This window comes from Drosophila simulans, chromosome 2L, assembly GCF_016746395.2.
Source record: "Drosophila simulans strain w501 chromosome 2L, Prin_Dsim_3.1, whole genome shotgun sequence".
NCBI lineage: Eukaryota > Metazoa > Arthropoda > Insecta > Diptera > Drosophilidae > Drosophila > Drosophila simulans.
This window is the reverse complement of record NC_052520.2, coordinates 12151326-12168501: the sequence shown is the minus strand read 5'-3', so window position 1 is coordinate 12168501 and position 17176 is coordinate 12151326. Positions and strand designations below refer to the sequence as shown.

The following is a 17176-nucleotide window of genomic DNA, read 5'->3' as shown; positions in this document are numbered from 1 at the left end:
TAGCCCTTACATATTTATTTCCCCCTTCATTTCAATAGAGCCCAATTAGTTTTCGCAGATTTTAACTGTGCTGGCAGAAATTTTTGGATATCGTCATTCGAAAAATCGAATAACGTTTGCATTGTTATAAATTATTATATTATCGCTTCAATAAACGTGAAATTTTTAGTCAATGGAAATTATGTTTTATGGCCTGTTCAGCGCCCATTTGCCGCCCACTTGAAAATCTGTTTTTGGAAATCAATTAAAATTATAATTAAGCTGCTTATGGGGTGGAAATTGATTTTAAGTAGCCATTCTGGTCATTGACTTTGCTGCCGTGCTGATGGCGGGTATTTAAACTTATTATTATTCGAAACGTATTATTATTATGGCAACTTTTATAGTCGCGAGTAAGCGCAAGAAGTGTTGAAATTCAGCTTAATGGCTGGGTATTCTAATGCCTCGGTTTTTCCCCATTGCGGTCTGCCACTTGCCACTCGGTACTTGCCACATTTCGAGGCATCATCGTGCTGCAATGCGGGTCTATCCTTCCACTCGATGGAGCGTCATCCACCAACTGCCTGCCCCCCTCTCTCTCTCTCTATCGCTGCCAATTCAATTGCCATTCCGGCTGCTGATGCTGCATCATCATCATCATTATCATCATATTCCCCAAGCGTTATCAAATGCAAAAACCCACACACACACACCATAATGATGGAGATGGGGCGGAGGAGCACTTGCACCATTATTATTATGATTATCGCAAACTGCAAGTGCAACTGCAGCAGCAGCAGCAGCGACATCGACTAACTGCACTTGAGCTATATTATCATAATCCTAGCAGAAATTGCGCGCAGTCAGCAGCAGCGCATCCAGTGGGAAAAAGGAATTTTAAAATTCATTGAATTCGATGCTTGCGGTGGCGGAATGCCAATACCCCTACTACTACCATCCAAAACACCCACTATCCAATTTCGTTATTCAAGTCCCTCTTCCCGAAAAAGTAAACAAACTTGGCGTGGCGGTGACCTCATTAGTTTCGATCAGCTGCAAATTGTAAGCGTTTTCCATTGCCATCGAGGGACTCAAACTCAAGGAAGCGTAATAAGAAAATGTGTATAAGTTTAGATTATAATAAATGCTTTGGAAGGAATGTTCAAGTGTCACTGGCCAAGAAACTTAAAGAAATCTATTCCAATGGGTTAGTATTTAAGTGACTATACATTTATGGTTTAAATGCTTCGAGACAAAGAGGCTTAGTTATCCCATTATCATAGTGCCCAGGTGTAAACCCTCGCAAATCTTAAGCGGCATTCAATTTAAAGTTAAATTCCGCCACCAAGGCGTCGGTAAAACTTTACCTTTAAGTCCTGCCAGCGAAATTGCTTTAGTTTTAAATTATTAATATGTTGGACCAGGCTCGCTCGCTGCTCGTCGCAGTTATTCCGCCCCACTCCTCTTAACCCGGCCAAAATGAGGGAGGAGGCGGCGGCTTAATGCCGGGTGGCTGGAAAATGGACGAGTCAGTGAGCCGGCTTCGGGGTAATGCAACTAATCTGCTTCTAGTGGCGCACATTAAGTGTTGCCACGCTTTCGACTTTAATTTGAAAACATAAAGCAGAAAAGCAGGGGCGGCGGTGGCGCTCAGGGAAGCGGCTAAAGTGCGGCCACTTCTGCAACCTACATCCACACACACACACACACATTCAGGCAGGACTTTATTTTCCTTGCTCCTGCGATGGCCATTTCTGCATGCAACTCAACTTAACCGAGCGACCACTCGAACCTCCAACCCCAACCCAAAGCCAAACTCAAAACCAGAGAGTCTGGGAACCCAGAACCCAGAAGCCAGAACCTCGAACTCAAAACCGAAACCAAATGCTGGGCGAACGAGCCATGACATCGACGCACTGAACGCTACCTCTTCCACTCTTCATTCGCGCCCACTTTTTCTTTGGATTCTGCATGTAATGAGTGGGTTATGCGCGGTATTTGATACGACTGAACGACTAAAGAAATACCTACTAATTAAATTGGAGTATAAATTGTTTAAGCAGGAAACTCTTTGTACAAGATAGCAAAGTCAACAAATCAATACTAATCATTTGCCAATGAAAAGCTACTCAAATAATCCTAATTAATCGAATCTTTTAAACAAATACAGTGTTAATTATGTATTATCGAACTTATCCCTTTAGGTTACAAATCCATCACTTGGTTCATCATACCCGCCATATAGTGCATATCCAAAAATGGCAGCAACGCTCAAAAAAACGGGTCATATTTGCCGCCATTTCAGCCGAGAGTGTGTGTGAGTGTGCGCGTGTGTGTGTGAACGTATGTGGTATCCGTGCATCCTTCATTCAAACCACCCCCTCCAACACCACCCATGTAAGCCCCCTTCATCACCACTCACCTCTCCCCTCCCCCCTTGTTGGCCAGCACACTTGGCTTATTTATGTCACAAATATGAGCAAACGCGTACGCAATGCCACGGCTGGATGGACTTGCCTTGCTTGGATGGAGGCCACCCACCTGCCTCCCACTGCCACCCCCAACTGCCCACTTACCACCACCACCACCGCACCCCCCGCTCTTGCACTCCTCACCTGGCTGCTTTTGCCACTTTGCATGCATCGCTGCGTGTTTGGCATATTTAACAAATTTTCGCAAAAATAATGTAACTCTCCATGCTGAACTCGCGTTGTTGTTTTTCCCCTCCAAGTTGTTGTTGTTGTGGCTGTGGTTATACGCACACTGTGAAAAAGGGGGGTGCTTAGTGAGAGGGGGGGAGTGAGAGTGGCAAAATCTAATCAAGCGCTGCGGCAATAGTCGCACACTGGCATCGAAATGCACAAATACATATGCCCAGAACATAGTTACGCACACAATGACAGGTTCAAAAACCACATGCTTGAAAATTGAAAAACAATATAGAAATATAAAACCAAAATGTAATGTGTAAGATTTTGCAAGAAACACGGAAGTTTTCACGAAAAGGTTCTAAAATGTTATGTGATGAAAATTTCAAAATCTAATCAAAATTTAATAAGGTCACATTTCTTTGAATTAGGTCACATTTATTTTTACTTTAAAAAGTTTGTATTGAAAATGTTCTGTATATATTGTATTAAATACTTATACATTTAAATCATTAAAGCAATTTTTAAACTACGACTGTTCATAACTTTCACTTTTGGAAAGCTGAGAATGCTTTTCTGGATTCTTATGGCTTTACAGTTCTGCACGTATATATTTCACTTTTTCACCTGCCTAATGAAATTCTCTCCGCCAATGCCAACATAAATCCAATGCATTATTAAATTTAATTTGGAGCAGAGCTGCCGACAAAATTATGGCAAATTCTTCGCTGGATGTATAAAATTTAAATTTTAATCGCCAGCAGTCGGCAGTTCAACGGAGGGCAAAACGTTCGCCGAAGGCAGGGTGTTCTGGAATCCTCTTCCTTTTTATATCAAGAACATTAATTTTCATGTATATTATGCCTTTAACATCCTTTATTCGATAAGTAAGAAAGATATGTAGTTCATATCTCCATCTCAATTTTTGGTTTAGCTAAGTGAGGGGTATGTAATAGTCGATGCACTCAACTTGTTTTATTTTAATTACTTGGATTGATTTTATAAACTGCTTTTCAACCACCTCGAAACGATCAAAGGACTTTGTTTAAGTCCTTTTCCACTTTTAGACACAATCGGTTCGGTAGGTCCCCTTGCATATATTTTGTCCCTTTTATTCCTGGGAATCCTTTTCCCCTCTTCCTTTTCTTCCTCGAGAATACAACTTTTATTTCCTGCATATATTTTGGGAATGCATAAACGAAATTTACATTTTAATTGCATTGAAATTGTGTTGCTTTGTGCTTAATCTATTTTTCCCTTCGTTTTTCTTGCCACAAGAAAATATTGAATATCAAGTGGAGTTGCGGCAACGCTGAAGTGGTGAAGGACTAACAAGGATTATGCATATATATCAAAGATAATTGCACCAAAAATGGAACTTTAGCGTATAAATTTCCATTATGAGGCTGCCCGCCAGCGAAGGATATAAATTTCAACACCCCTCAATAATAAAATGGAGGCGAAGACGAAAACGATTTCCAGAAACTTGGCTCATTTATCAATTCGGTAACAACAACGATGGACAATAGTTCGTACAGGTTAATAAATCGATATGTCATGAAAGCCACAAAAATGTCATTGCAACAACAGAAATAACAGCCGGCCAATAAAATGAGCCACAGAAAAAAGGGCGAACACAGAGGCCAAAGGAACTGGAACTACTACCAGGGAAACATAAATTTTCATGTCGAGGCAATAAAAAGGACATGTTTTTCCAGCATACACGAGCACACACATATCCCACCCATATATCCTTCCTCGCACAGCAACATAATCAAGAGCATAACAATAAGGCAAGAAAGTGGGAGCGAGGACGATGGCTATTGCTTTGGAAATTATTTGCATTTTTACACATTTTGAGGGTCAAGCAAAGGACACGAAGGACGCACGCACACATGTACACACTCACACACACACTCGTAAATGTGTTATGGGTAGAAGGGGAAAATATGAATGGATGTCCATTATGTGGGGTCAAAACTTTTGATTTGAACAATGAGTGTGCGAGTGTGTGTAACTGTGATAATGGGTTTCTGTGTCGAAGAACTTTCAACTTCCTTTATTGTATTTTATGGCTCTGCCTCAATTTTTTGGGTTACACTTCCTTTTTATTATGCTTTTCGAAAAAGGATGTGTGCACAAGGAGCACAGGCAGGGAAAGTGAAAGTAAGTAGTTCCAGTTTGATTATGATAATAACATATATGCATAAAAATGTGAAGAAGGGTTCGCTTTCGTATCCATTTTTATCAATATTATATGGAAAATATGCAAATACTTTGTACGGGCCTAAAAATAAATAAGGACATTGCCGACGTTGAACGAGATAAGCGCCAGTCAATTGAATTGGTGGCCAAAAACCCCTTTATTCTTTCTGATCTTCTAAAATTTAAAATAATACTGCTTCAAGCTACATTTCCAACCTAAACAATGGATTTCTCGCAAGTTCTCCAGCACTATGTCAGATTATAGTTATTTAGGGAATTGTGAGTAACGCAATATTTCTAAGCCAAATTCCAGTTGCCCATTAACCAATAAGGCTTAGTATGCTGCCATGCGTCACTCAGTTGGACAGTCAGTCAGTCAGTCAGTCAGCCAGATAGTCGGTCATTCCCTTAGTTGGTTGGTTCTGCAATCATTCAGTCAGTGCGTCAGACTGTCACTCCAACCAACAACTGTTGGCCCAAGCAGCCAAAGAAGCTCTGGGAATGCATTTGCATCTTGTCTGCGAATACCCTGCCCCTGGAGATGCACCACCCAGTAGTGGACTCCAGTGCTCCGTCTTCACCGAAATCCTTTTCCGCCATCCCGTTTGGCCCAAAACAAAGTGTAAAGAATTTCCCCGAAAACCAATTCATTTGCATAAAACGGCAACTAGAGTCTGGCCAAAATAGAGCAGGGCAGGGTGTTTGCGCGCAACTATGGAATGGTAACTGAAACCCGACTGGCTCTTAGATTAGGGAATGCAATGGTTTCGCCATCAGACTCTAAATGGAGGCCAGGCCAAATCATACCAGTTACTTTACACTCGAATAAAATACAGGCGTTTAGAATCAGAAGTATTTAGCTGCAGGAAATTACAAACAATTTTAAGTAGAAATTTACTTATTCCTAATCTTATATCATCATCGTTTAGGCAATATTAAGTACTTTAGTTGAAGTACTTTTGTTGAAAGCTAAATTTATGAAAGTTGCTAATGGCTCATTTCTTTTTCTTAGTGCAAGATGCGTCTGCGGGTAGAAAGTTGCATCTATGTGGGTAAATGGCACACGTTGCTGCTCTCTGAATGTGAAAATGCATTAGGCTGCAACAACAAAAGGGTGACGGAATAAAAAAATAATTTTATGCGGGTCCAGTAGTCTGGACCATGCCCACATACCCATAGGCTATTTGGCGTTTGTGGCCAGGATCACAGGACCACCCACCCCGAACCAGAACCCGAATCGTAGTGCCCCACTGGCTGCTGCACATTTTTGGGTCAAAGCAATTAAAGGTTATAAATTTCTGCCGTTCTACTACTACTACTAACTACTCTCACTCCCTTTGTGTGCGAGAAAATTGCTTTTTAAAAAAATATTTTTTTGTTAAACTTCTATACCCTTCTTCGCCGCCGCTTTGTGACCCAGTCACGTTTACGTGGTGGACATGGGTGCTGCTCTCCGGCAGTTTATTTAACGTTTAATTTAGCAGAAAATTAAAGAGCAGTTAAAATTTGCATGGCAATTTGGCCAGCAGTGATTTATGGAGTAACAAGTGTGCAAGTCAAGGGCTAAGAGTCCTTTGAAAGGATGGGTTAACACATTGATGTACAGTATAGCGACGTGATTTAATTTTATACGAATTTTGTGGAATAATTAAAGTGGAAACACTGGAATTGGGAGTTAAGATGTTTATACTTTAGTATATATATTTTCATACTATCTCTCTCACAGAATATTTAAAGCATTTAATCATTCCTGTAGGTTTACTGCACATTACCCACATTAAATTTCACACACTTAACTGAAATTTTACCCCACACACTCATTGAAAATAAAGTGTAAAATATAAATTTTTACTTTTCCCCATATCGAGAGAGATGCGGGGACAATGTCCTTTATTGTTGTGTCCTTCTGCTACGGACGGCTTGGTGAAGTGTATTAAGCGGAAAAAAGTGTCAGGCCGGCAACACGTGTATGTCAGGGAGAAATTATTGTTAAATATACAGAGAGAAAGTTTCTGATCGTTAATAATGTCGAAGTCAAGTGTAAACTTGTGGCCGACTGATGACTGCGTGGGCGCAGCAAAAGGGGCGTGGCCCAGCTGCCTCGGACACATCCAGGTGATAAAGACCCAAATAATAAAAAAAAAAGAATATGTAAGGTTTTAAACATGTTTACCCGATGTTGTTCTTTTTTTTTTATCTCGCTTGTGGTTTGGCATTAACAGATAATAAAATGAAGAGCGGAAATTGTGTGCGGAAAGGTTGAAAAATTAAGCGGGCGGCTGCTGATGAAAATATCCAGCCAATTGGCTTCAAAGATTTAAGGATTCAGCAGGATGTCTTAATTTCTAACTAAAACTGCAGAAAAGTTATTTGCAATCCGCTCACATTCCGAATTTGGCAACAATTAAAAGACCAATTGGGTCATGGGCAATTTGCTTAATGACGATGTCTTGGCAATTTTATGTCCGAATCCTGCCTCAATCTCAACCCACCGACGGATGACAACAAGGACGAGACGCGCGCGTGGTCCAATAAATTGCCTTAATTACCCAATTTTAAAAGGCAGCCAAGAGGGAGACACGCCAACGGTGAGGACTATATATGTATGTACATCGTAATGTGAATGTAAGGCAATTTGGTCGGCTGACGACTCCTGGCAACTCCTGCGACAAGGTAGATAACACTCAACATCAACAGACCATCAATAAGAGAGTGGGCCCCGCAGGGCAGATGAGTGGGTGGCGGAAAGGTCGACAGGTCGAGCAGGACGGCCGAGTGAACGATAACTGACCGGGACGACCAGAGATGGCAATGGTGAATAAACAAAGTATTCGAGCACTACTCAAATTAGTAGTGGAAGAAAGTTATGTAGTATAGAGCACTACTTAAATTAGGAGTAGGAAAGTTATTTAGTATTGAAGCAATACTAAAATTAGTAGTTGAAAAGTTATGTAGTATACAAGCACTACTTAAATTAGAAGTAGGATGAAAGTTGGGCAGTGTTGTTGATTCCATAATTTGTTTTATTATAATATGATACCTTAAGAGTTTTTAAACTCTGGAAACTGCATTTATGTATAAGTAATTATGATAGCATCTATTAAGTATGCACAGAATACAACTCCTTTTATTGCATATATAAGTATATTAAATTCCCCCACTCAATAAACCTCTCACATTTCATCCACTTTAATAAGTTTACGTGTTAATACAATCTTTAGTAACTACGATAGTATCACGATTTCATCACTAGATAAAATTCGAATTTTTCTGCAGCGTTAAAAGGGGTCGTGGAAAGTGGGAAAGTGGGGAACACCGAGTGGAATCTGAGAGGAATCTGCGACTCCTACCTGGCACCGCATACGGTGATGGATGCGACGGTGGCAGCCAATATGCTGAATTTATTGGCGGATAGGATTTATGCGTGGAGCGGTGCGTTGCTGTCGAGGTGGATCCTGCTGCTGCTGCTGTTGCTCCTGCAGCAAATAATGTTAAGGTAGATGCTGCTGCTGCTGCTGCTGCTTCTGGTGATAATGATAATGATGATGACGACGCTCCTGGGTTAAAGGACAATGCGGCTGCAACGTCGCTGTTATGGGATAAATTCTCAATTACTGAGGATAATTGACTGTTGCCACTGCCGCCGCCAATGAAGGCAACATTCTCCGATGCTGTTGGCTCAGATGGCTCAGATATTCGTGTTGTTGTTTTTGCAATATTTCCCTCACAGGATCCGCACTCGCATCCGCACTCGTCGCCGCATCCGCATCCGCAGCCGTTGGCTCCTTTTTGGCTATTTACGAAACCGATTGCAGTTGAATTATTTATCATGTCAGATGATGATGAGATGACGACGACGTTGGCGAGCGGAGAAGAGAGAATTCTTGAAAATATTTCACACTTACACTCAGGCTCACACACAGATACTCGACACGCACACGAACACAGATACGCACACACACAGACAGAGAAAAATAGCAAGAGAGAGATAGAGAGAGCAGAGAGCGTTAAAAACAGAACAAGAATCGTGAGTCTCGAACAGGCGAGTGAAGTGGAAAATTCAATAAGCAAATATAATAAATATTAAACACGAATATTCAACTCAATTATCAGCAAGTTAACACTTCTTCCCAGACGTTGATTATTTATTATTTAAGAATTTTATTATCAATATTTCGAAGAACACGCAACTCTTTTTTTTGGGTGTTTACTGTTTACTTTTCTTTTTAGCCACGCACAATTAACGTATTATTTATTGTACTTTGATTTTGGATTCCTTTTTTAGATCGATAGTTTTTATTATTATACGTTCAACGTGTAACAATCAGATATATGAATACACAAATGGTTTTAGTTCAATATTTTCCGACTCGATTTGCCATAAAACAGTAAACAAAAATTATTCAGTGAGTTTCTCTTGAAGATTTCGCACTTTTAGCGTGTGATTTCAGTCTTTTCTTTCAGTCAATTGCTGGCATCGAGAGTTCTCCTCCGTGATCGCAATTAAAGCGTTTGGCAATGCGGCGTCTGATTTTATAGACGCCTTCCTTAAATCGATCCTAAATATAGTTTTGCAAAGTGATACTAGCAATTGTTCGAAGACAATGAAATTCCCTTGCTCGATTTTATTTTGGATCATTTCAATTCGAATCGATTTATTTCAGGCATGCGACATTTGCAAATTGCACGAAAAGGTTGATGTACTGTTTGCAAAAAGGGTGATTTTTTACCAATACATTTGATGTAAGTTTTTTACCAATACATTTGATGTAAATTATACATTTGTAAAATATCAAATCTTAATGATGTAAAATTTAAATCCATAGTCAGTAATGAATATTTACTTTGACTATTTGACTATTTACTAAACTAACTAAATGTAAAATTTCCGATATGAACTTACTTTCATTAATCTTGATTTTCTGTGAAAATCCAATTTATCTGTAAGCTTTTGGAGAGACACCCGGTTTTATGTAAATATTTTTGGTTTGTTTTCCGTCGTTCTTTGTTACTTCACTTTCACAGCCTGTCCATCACCGATAAGTTTCGCTGTGATTTAAATAAATTCCTTTGTGCAAAGGCGCACTCTCTATTTACTTTTTTTTTTAATTTTTTTAGCCCGACTACCCTCTGGCCGACGTATTGGCAAAACTCGATCCACTAAAAATAAATTGACATCAATCAGGGGCCGAGGAAAAAGGAAAAGTCATCAGAACCAGACGATGGCGATGGCAACTAATTAAGCAACGTCACACATGCAACGTCCATTAATGAAAGCGAATCAAACAGGACTGACTGAGGCGAACGGGGCGGATGAAAAGGGATTCGCATCGAATTTAAATACCAAACAATAGGCTCAATTAAAAAAAGGCAAAATAAACTCGCGAAAATTGGAATTTTAGCACGTACGCGATGGGGGGAAAATAAATCAAGTTGATTGCTCGCCGATTCGTCTCGTCCACTCGATTCGAACTGATTGACGTTGGAAATGCAACTAACCTGCGCTCGAGATCTAGACCCCAGTCGTATAAATCCATCGCATATTAGATCTAATTTCATCTCATACAAAGATGGTTCTCGACTGCAAAAACTTGATTAGCAACTTTGGCTGCCTTGTGAAATTGTTGACTCTAAGTTGAGCGCTTTTAAGCGACTTTTAATGTTGGTCTAGCTTAGTTTACTTTTTTGTTCTCATCAGCCTTTGATGAATGTGTGTGTATATTCTTTGCTCATTCGCGTACTTGTAGCACCTGATGCTAATGAGTTAATTAACACCTTTTGTCACTCACAAAAAGTTGGCTTTGAGAACCTTTGAGAGGCACAAACACATTGCTCACAAAAGAAAGTTCTGTAAGTCAATCTTATTTAAGTAAAACTAATTAGATGACTCATATAAATGGAATGTTTTAAACTAAACCATTTGAAATAATAAATCACATTTTGTTTATAAAAGCTAATTTAGCTAATAGACATGAACTACACATGAGGTGTTCACAACTTCAACTTTCACCTTCTAGTTGACTCATTGATTTGTGTACGAGAAATGCAAATACAATACGTAATTTGTTCAAGGTTCCTTCGTACACCCATGGTAAAAGTTTGTGCGGTAATTTCTTGGCACATTTTGCATTTCAGCGCCACAAAATGAAGACTCATATGTGTGTACTCTCTCCTTGACTTGCCATATATTATGGCTAATTTGAATTTTTATCATGTTTACAAGCAAACAATACGTGCATCATCATCATCATCATAGCAGAAAGAAGGAGCCGCCAACGTTGCTGTCTTTTTCCTTATTTTTCCTATTTTCTTTTTTTTTTTTTCTTTTTTGCTGTAGCTGTTGTTGACGCCGGGGAAAACCTCGCACAACATTTGCATATCGATTTCATATGCAGTGGGCAAAAATTCATATGTTCCCCCGCCGCATTTTCACGACAACAACAGCGCCCAACGTCATTTCATTCTTTGGTTTTTCCGCTGCAGTTGGCAAATGCAATCGTCTGCAGATCCAAAAATTTACGAAATTAACGTGAAGATGTTTACATCCAGTAACTAGCTTGCAACTTAATGGTTTTTAAGATTTAAGATTTGTATTATTTTTGCAAAGTTATTATAAAACTGGACTATATACCAAATTAGAATCCTTCATTCGACCCCGCTATTGATCCTGATCAAGAATTAACTTTATAAGGATCCTATATCTATCCTTTTTAGAGATGAAATAAAATCTTGGCGCAACTCACACAAGTGAAAATTGTGAGTAACTTGAAAATGTAATATCACCCTAGTAGCTGCCCTTCTCTTATCCATTTTCCCCATAATCCTTCAAAACTTGACATTGTCTTTGGACTCGCTGCTCCTTATTTTAGTATTTTCCGCTTTTCCTCGTTGTCTGTTTGAAGTTTGCTTGCATGTAAATTGCTCTGATTACCACGTTGCAGCTTTTCACACCTTCCCCCACTTTTCCCGCCGCTTTTCCACTTTTGCTTACTCATTTGATTTGCTTGCACATTTTGCTGTTGTCTCGTTTGCCATCCTTTTTTTTACTTAACGTAATGCAAATCGCTGTTATTATGCACTTTTTCCCCTTAGACAATATTCCCTTTGTTTCCCCCCCTGCTTTTTTCCAACTTCCTTGAGGTATTTATGTCCTTCTGGCTTTTCTACTTTTTCGTTGAGGGTTTTTCGGCCCAGGGTCAGAGAGGAGGAAAAGCTCCGGAGTCGCAGAGTGTCATAAAATTTGAATGCAATTTTTCCATCTCCCTTTGCTTCAATTTAGGTGGAAATGAGAAGTCATTTGTTCGGTATTTATGGCTGAGGGGGTTTTTCTTCAGGAAAGCACTTTTTGTGGGTTCGAGGATTTTATGTGCTGCAGCTGCAATCGTTGATTGAATTTGTGATGAAAGATCAAAGGTAAACAAATCGTCGGGGATAATTTCATTTGATTGTTTGACTCGCTTTAATCCGCAGTTTTACATTTGAGCGAGGGAGAGCTTTGTGGGAAATGGGAAATCGTATGGTTCGAGTTTTAAATTCATAAAATTGGTTTAAAAATATAACGATGTATTCAGTTCGTTCTTGAGAAACCTATTAGCCCTAATAATGCTCTTCCCAGAAAAGTATTTACCTCGCCCATTTATATACCGTGTTATTTTACTGAAGGCGGCTGCTTCGATTCCCACGATAACTTAAGCCTTTGACTAAGGCACTTGCTAAAAGACATTTTAGAATCTATTATACAACGCAGTCAAAGAATCAAGAATAACAATATCTATCAGAGGGTTGTCCTCTTTAGCGATTTCCGCCTGCCAAAAAGTATGCAACACACTTTTGCGCAAGGAACTTTTGGCCAAAAGGAAAAAATTGAAGTAAGGCGTGGTAAGAGAGGAAAAAAGCTTGAGCCAAGCAGGAAACAAAACTCGGCGACTCACTCAAGCATTTTATTAAATTGCCACCTTCCGTTTGTTGTTACGCTGAGACGACAACTGTCTTTTCTAGAAATACTTTTTTTCGATTTCTAGGCTCTGAATCGCCGCCCACATACCCACACCACATCATCCAAACACTTTGGTGGTAAACCATTGAAAAAAGAGGAAACCAGGGGGGGAAAATATTCCTGCCATCTTTTTCTATTATATCGCTTCCGTTGTGGGCTCTAGCCAAACTTTTTTGCCAGTTGTTTTCGTTTGGGGTTTTTTTTATTTAAAACATTTTGTTGCTGCTGCTGCTTTCGAGGTTAAAGTGCCAAATCACGAAACAAGCCACATTTCTCTCTGTCTAGTTTGGAATATTGAATTGAATTGCAATTTCGCTGTTTGCCGGGGAGTCGCCGTCGTCTGTCTATAATGCGGCAAACATTGGATGGCGTCCAACTTGAATTTGCATCGAATTTGTTTTAGGCGCAATGCGGGCGGTCGCTACACCAAAGGGCTTATCTGAAATTGAAAAGCCCTCACACACAGGGGGGTTTTTGTTTTCAGCCCGAAAAAGGGATCTACAACAAGCTGCTAAATTCACTAAACATTATAGAGAAATTAGCAGAAGTTTATGGGTTGCAAGTCTATTTACTTGTTAAATAACATAAACCAAAATGGAAAGGGATATATATAATCTACAGCAGCTACGAAAAACTATAATTTTCCTCATTACCGCCATTGAATGTACTTATCCATCAGCTACCCACTAAAAAAGCATGGGAAAAAATTAGTTAAGCACACACAGAGGAAAGAGTGCCGAAAATTATTAAGCATACGCCATGTTGTACAAGCGTAATTACACATTGCTGAAAAAGCAGATGGTGGGGGATTTTGAGAGCAGAGTTTGGCTGCCAGGAAGACTAGCAGTGCCAGCGAAACTTTTTTTGCACTCAGTTTGCATTTTCTTTTTTTTTTTTTTACAGCTTGTTAACAATAAACGCCGCAAGGTCCCCCAATTAAACGTGGCATTCTGGCCCTTTTCCCTTCCCCTTCCTTTGTGTGTGTGGGTGAGGAGCAACATTTTTGTGGTCACTTAAGCAGATTAATATCATGGGTGTAATTAAAAGAAGCCGCCCCAAAAGTGTAAGCGGGTTGAAGCTTCCTGTCTGAAATTAACATAAATTAAAAAATGTTCACCAACTTTTTTGTCAGCTTTTTGAACACTCTTTTTTTTTTGTTTTTGCGTTGGCAATTTTTGCTGGCTCACATAATTGATGGTTTTTAATTAACTGCCAAGTGACCGACAGCTGACAACGAACTTTGGCAACAAAGGGATGGTGGAGAGGCAGAATGCAGAAATGAAAGTTCAATGAAAAATCCGTACAAAAAATTTCGTTTACGCACACACATATGTACACCCAGCTGCCTTTCCATGTTTTTCGCAATTTTCCCTTCCATAGAGCTTTTCATCGTTTTCCCCTTGACCATTGCCAATAAAAACTGTCAAATACTATTGCCCGCTTTTGGGTTGACCGCGTTTTTCGCACGCAATTTCCACCGCCAGCAAAATTCTGATCGCTCACTGTCTATCTCTGTCACTCACTGGCCGTCTCTCTCTTTTCACCGTTCATGCGACCTTAGTTTTCCCATTGAATGTAGTTCAGATGCGGGTTTTTAGGCTCTTAGGATATAAAGATACATAGATAGACTTACATGTAGAATATATTGAATTTGTAAAGAATTATATTCAATGTACGAATATGTAAAGAACTCTTTTAAAAATTCCCTAATTTAGGGTAGTATGTTGGGTGAAAAATACTTCTATCCTTTCAGGCGCTGCATTTTCCATCCAAAAGCCCCCATTTGTGTTTGATTTCCGATTGAACATCGCACACATATTTCTCACGCCTCGCTGGTCACTTTGTACCGCGTTTTGTTGATTTGTTGGCGGTGGAAATATTTCGGCTTCGCATACTTTTAGTCACCCACATGCACAAAACACCGCATCTATTCACCGCATTGTGTGCGTATAGCTTTCTATTTCAACTACTAGTTTTTCCTATTTTTTTTTGACTGGTTTTTGTGAATTTAATAAAAACTTACCATTGCGATTCTCGCTATCGGCGGGCTTCATTTGAATGGGATGGTACATCTGAAATAAAACGAAATGAAAAGCAAATTTAATGAGAGTTTAAATTGAAAACTAATTGGTTTGGTTTTGGAAAAGTCCTTGACACAGTTGGTGGTGTTAGTAAATGAATTCATTTTTGATTGCTGCCGAAATAAATTTATTCGTTTGTATTACAGTATGTATAAGTATGTATTAGTATGTATTATATTGTACAAATTCTTTCTATCACCAAAAATCTCGTATTTTCCCTTGTTTTAATCCCACCCTTTTCTCTCGTTAAAATCAAATCCGTTTCCGGACTGTGTTAATCACATTTGAAATATTAGAGCGCAATATGCTCCGTGGTTCCGGTCGAAAGAGAGAAGGCCGCGATTAATTTACAGAGCTTAGGGCCAAAATGCAGTCGCCAAAAACGGCGACAAGGGATTGCCGTTGGTGCAATAGAGGAATAGGGGGAAATCGGGCGGAAGAGCCCATTCCTCCTTTCCGCAGGGCCAGCACCACCACCATCCACTTAAGCTGCATAATGAATGGAATGCAGGCAAAGGCAGAAAGGAGCCTCGCAGGACACGGAACAAAGCCTCCGCCTAAATCCTTGACAAAAGCCAAACACATTTATTCAGCGGTCGCTAAAAAGGACACGGGCGGTGTGTAAAATGTGAACGGGGTCTGCTGCAAAAATCCTAAAATATGCGTTAGACTTTGCAGCGTGTTTTAAATGTAATTTTTCGCACACAAACACACACCTCGTACCGTCTTCTAATTAAAACAAGCTTAAAGCTCGCACCACGCCCCTTTCCGCGCTAAAAGAGACCGCGAATCGGGCACGAGGTCAGTCTGCTTTCTGTCCTTAGAGATGGCAGCGTGATTTGGGGCAAACAGGAAATGCCATGGAACACATTCTTGCATCAATGTAATCCAAATTTTGCGATTTAATAGCTTGTTGATATCTATCTATCGATCTAAGAAACTATTTACTGAGTTGGTCTGGTCGTAACTGTACTTTAGTTACTAAAAGTACATTTTATTAACCCCTCACGCGTGTCACGTCCTCACCTCCGCGTGAAACTACAGCTTGGCTAATGGCGCGTGATTTATTGGCAAACGGGCGGCGAACAAACGACGACAGTCTACGCTAGAAGGCAATGTCCTTGTACTTCCCTCGGGCGCTGCCCTCTGCCCCCTGCCACCTACCGCCTTTCCTGCTTTCCTGGCCCAACCTCTGCTGGCCGTAAATAATACACGCAACGCGACTGGTTACAAATTGCAGCCAAAGTCAACCCGGCTCTCCGCCACCGCCACCTTGTGCCTTTCTTATTCTGCCAATTTATTTATATGCAGGAAGTAGCAATTACCAGTCAAACACAGGCGGCATTCACGCCCCCACCAGGAGAAGCAGAGTTTCGAAGGTGGAAGTCCTTTCCTCGCCTTGTCAACCAGCTTTCGTGGTTGGCTTTTTCCTGCCACCAAGTAATTGGTTGAAATATCGCAAGCAACTGTTTTCTATTGGGGCAATTATCGGCCGGTGTGCGCTACTTGATCTGCGAAATGTGGATCATCAAATGCAGCACTGCGATAAGTTATCGATATGGGAGGTAATTACAAGTTAATCGAATGACAAAATAACGATAAAGAATTCCAAAGCTCGTAGCAATAGGTCACAAACCAAAAGTCAACGATTAAATAAAATTTAATATAATTCTTTTAACGTTCACCAGCAATCAGCATGCATTTTCCAAAGCAATTTTCCCCTTTCGATAACAATCGCAAATTGTGCAAGAAAATTACAAGCCAACGTCAAAGCCTGTCAGTGGAGCTGCCAAAAGCAGTGGCAACAACGATGGGAATCAGATGCAGCACGCACATGTCCCGTTCTACGCCCTTTTAGCCGTCATCGCCACAAATGTGGCATAGCAATTTTCTAAAATAAATATCGCAGCTGCAGCCACGAAGCTACATGCAAATTATGTCAGTTCCTCTTTTTGGGAGCCGATAACGTGATGACATAAGCATTGTCCATAGGAAGCTTTTCTGCTTTTTCTCCCAATTCTGGTTGCTTTGCAGCCAACACATGGCTTTCAAATAATAATAATATTCAATGCTTATTTGATGGCGCTACAGAAGAAGTAAAAAAAAAGGGTACAGTACGAACAAAAAAGTGAAGGGAACCCCAAATAAAAAGCAACATTGCCAAATGTCGCTTGCTTTTGCTGACGTTGCTCGCTATCTTCTGACCCCTCCTCCCCGCAACACCCATACCCCCTTCCTCACGTAGCCATACCCATACCACTATATCT

At 40.2% G+C, this 17176-nt stretch overlaps 1 protein-coding gene across 6 annotated transcripts in view; it reads right to left on the bottom strand.

Moving 5' to 3' along the window:
• The window catches only part of LOC6732078 (CUGBP Elav-like family member 2), a 102424-nt gene that overhangs the window by 15274 nt on the left and 69974 nt on the right, over nt 1-17176 (bottom strand). For 5 of the 6 annotated variants that reach the window (XM_039290986.2, XR_005543428.2, XR_005543430.2 and 2 more), the window contains one exon: nt 14852-14900. In XM_039290986.2, the coding sequence (XP_039146920.1) occupies nt 14852-14900 (49 nt within the window). Of the gene's footprint in view, nt 1-9735; nt 9754-14851; nt 14901-17176 lie in introns of those variants that run through there. The other variant, XR_005543434.2, reaches the window with a different exon arrangement.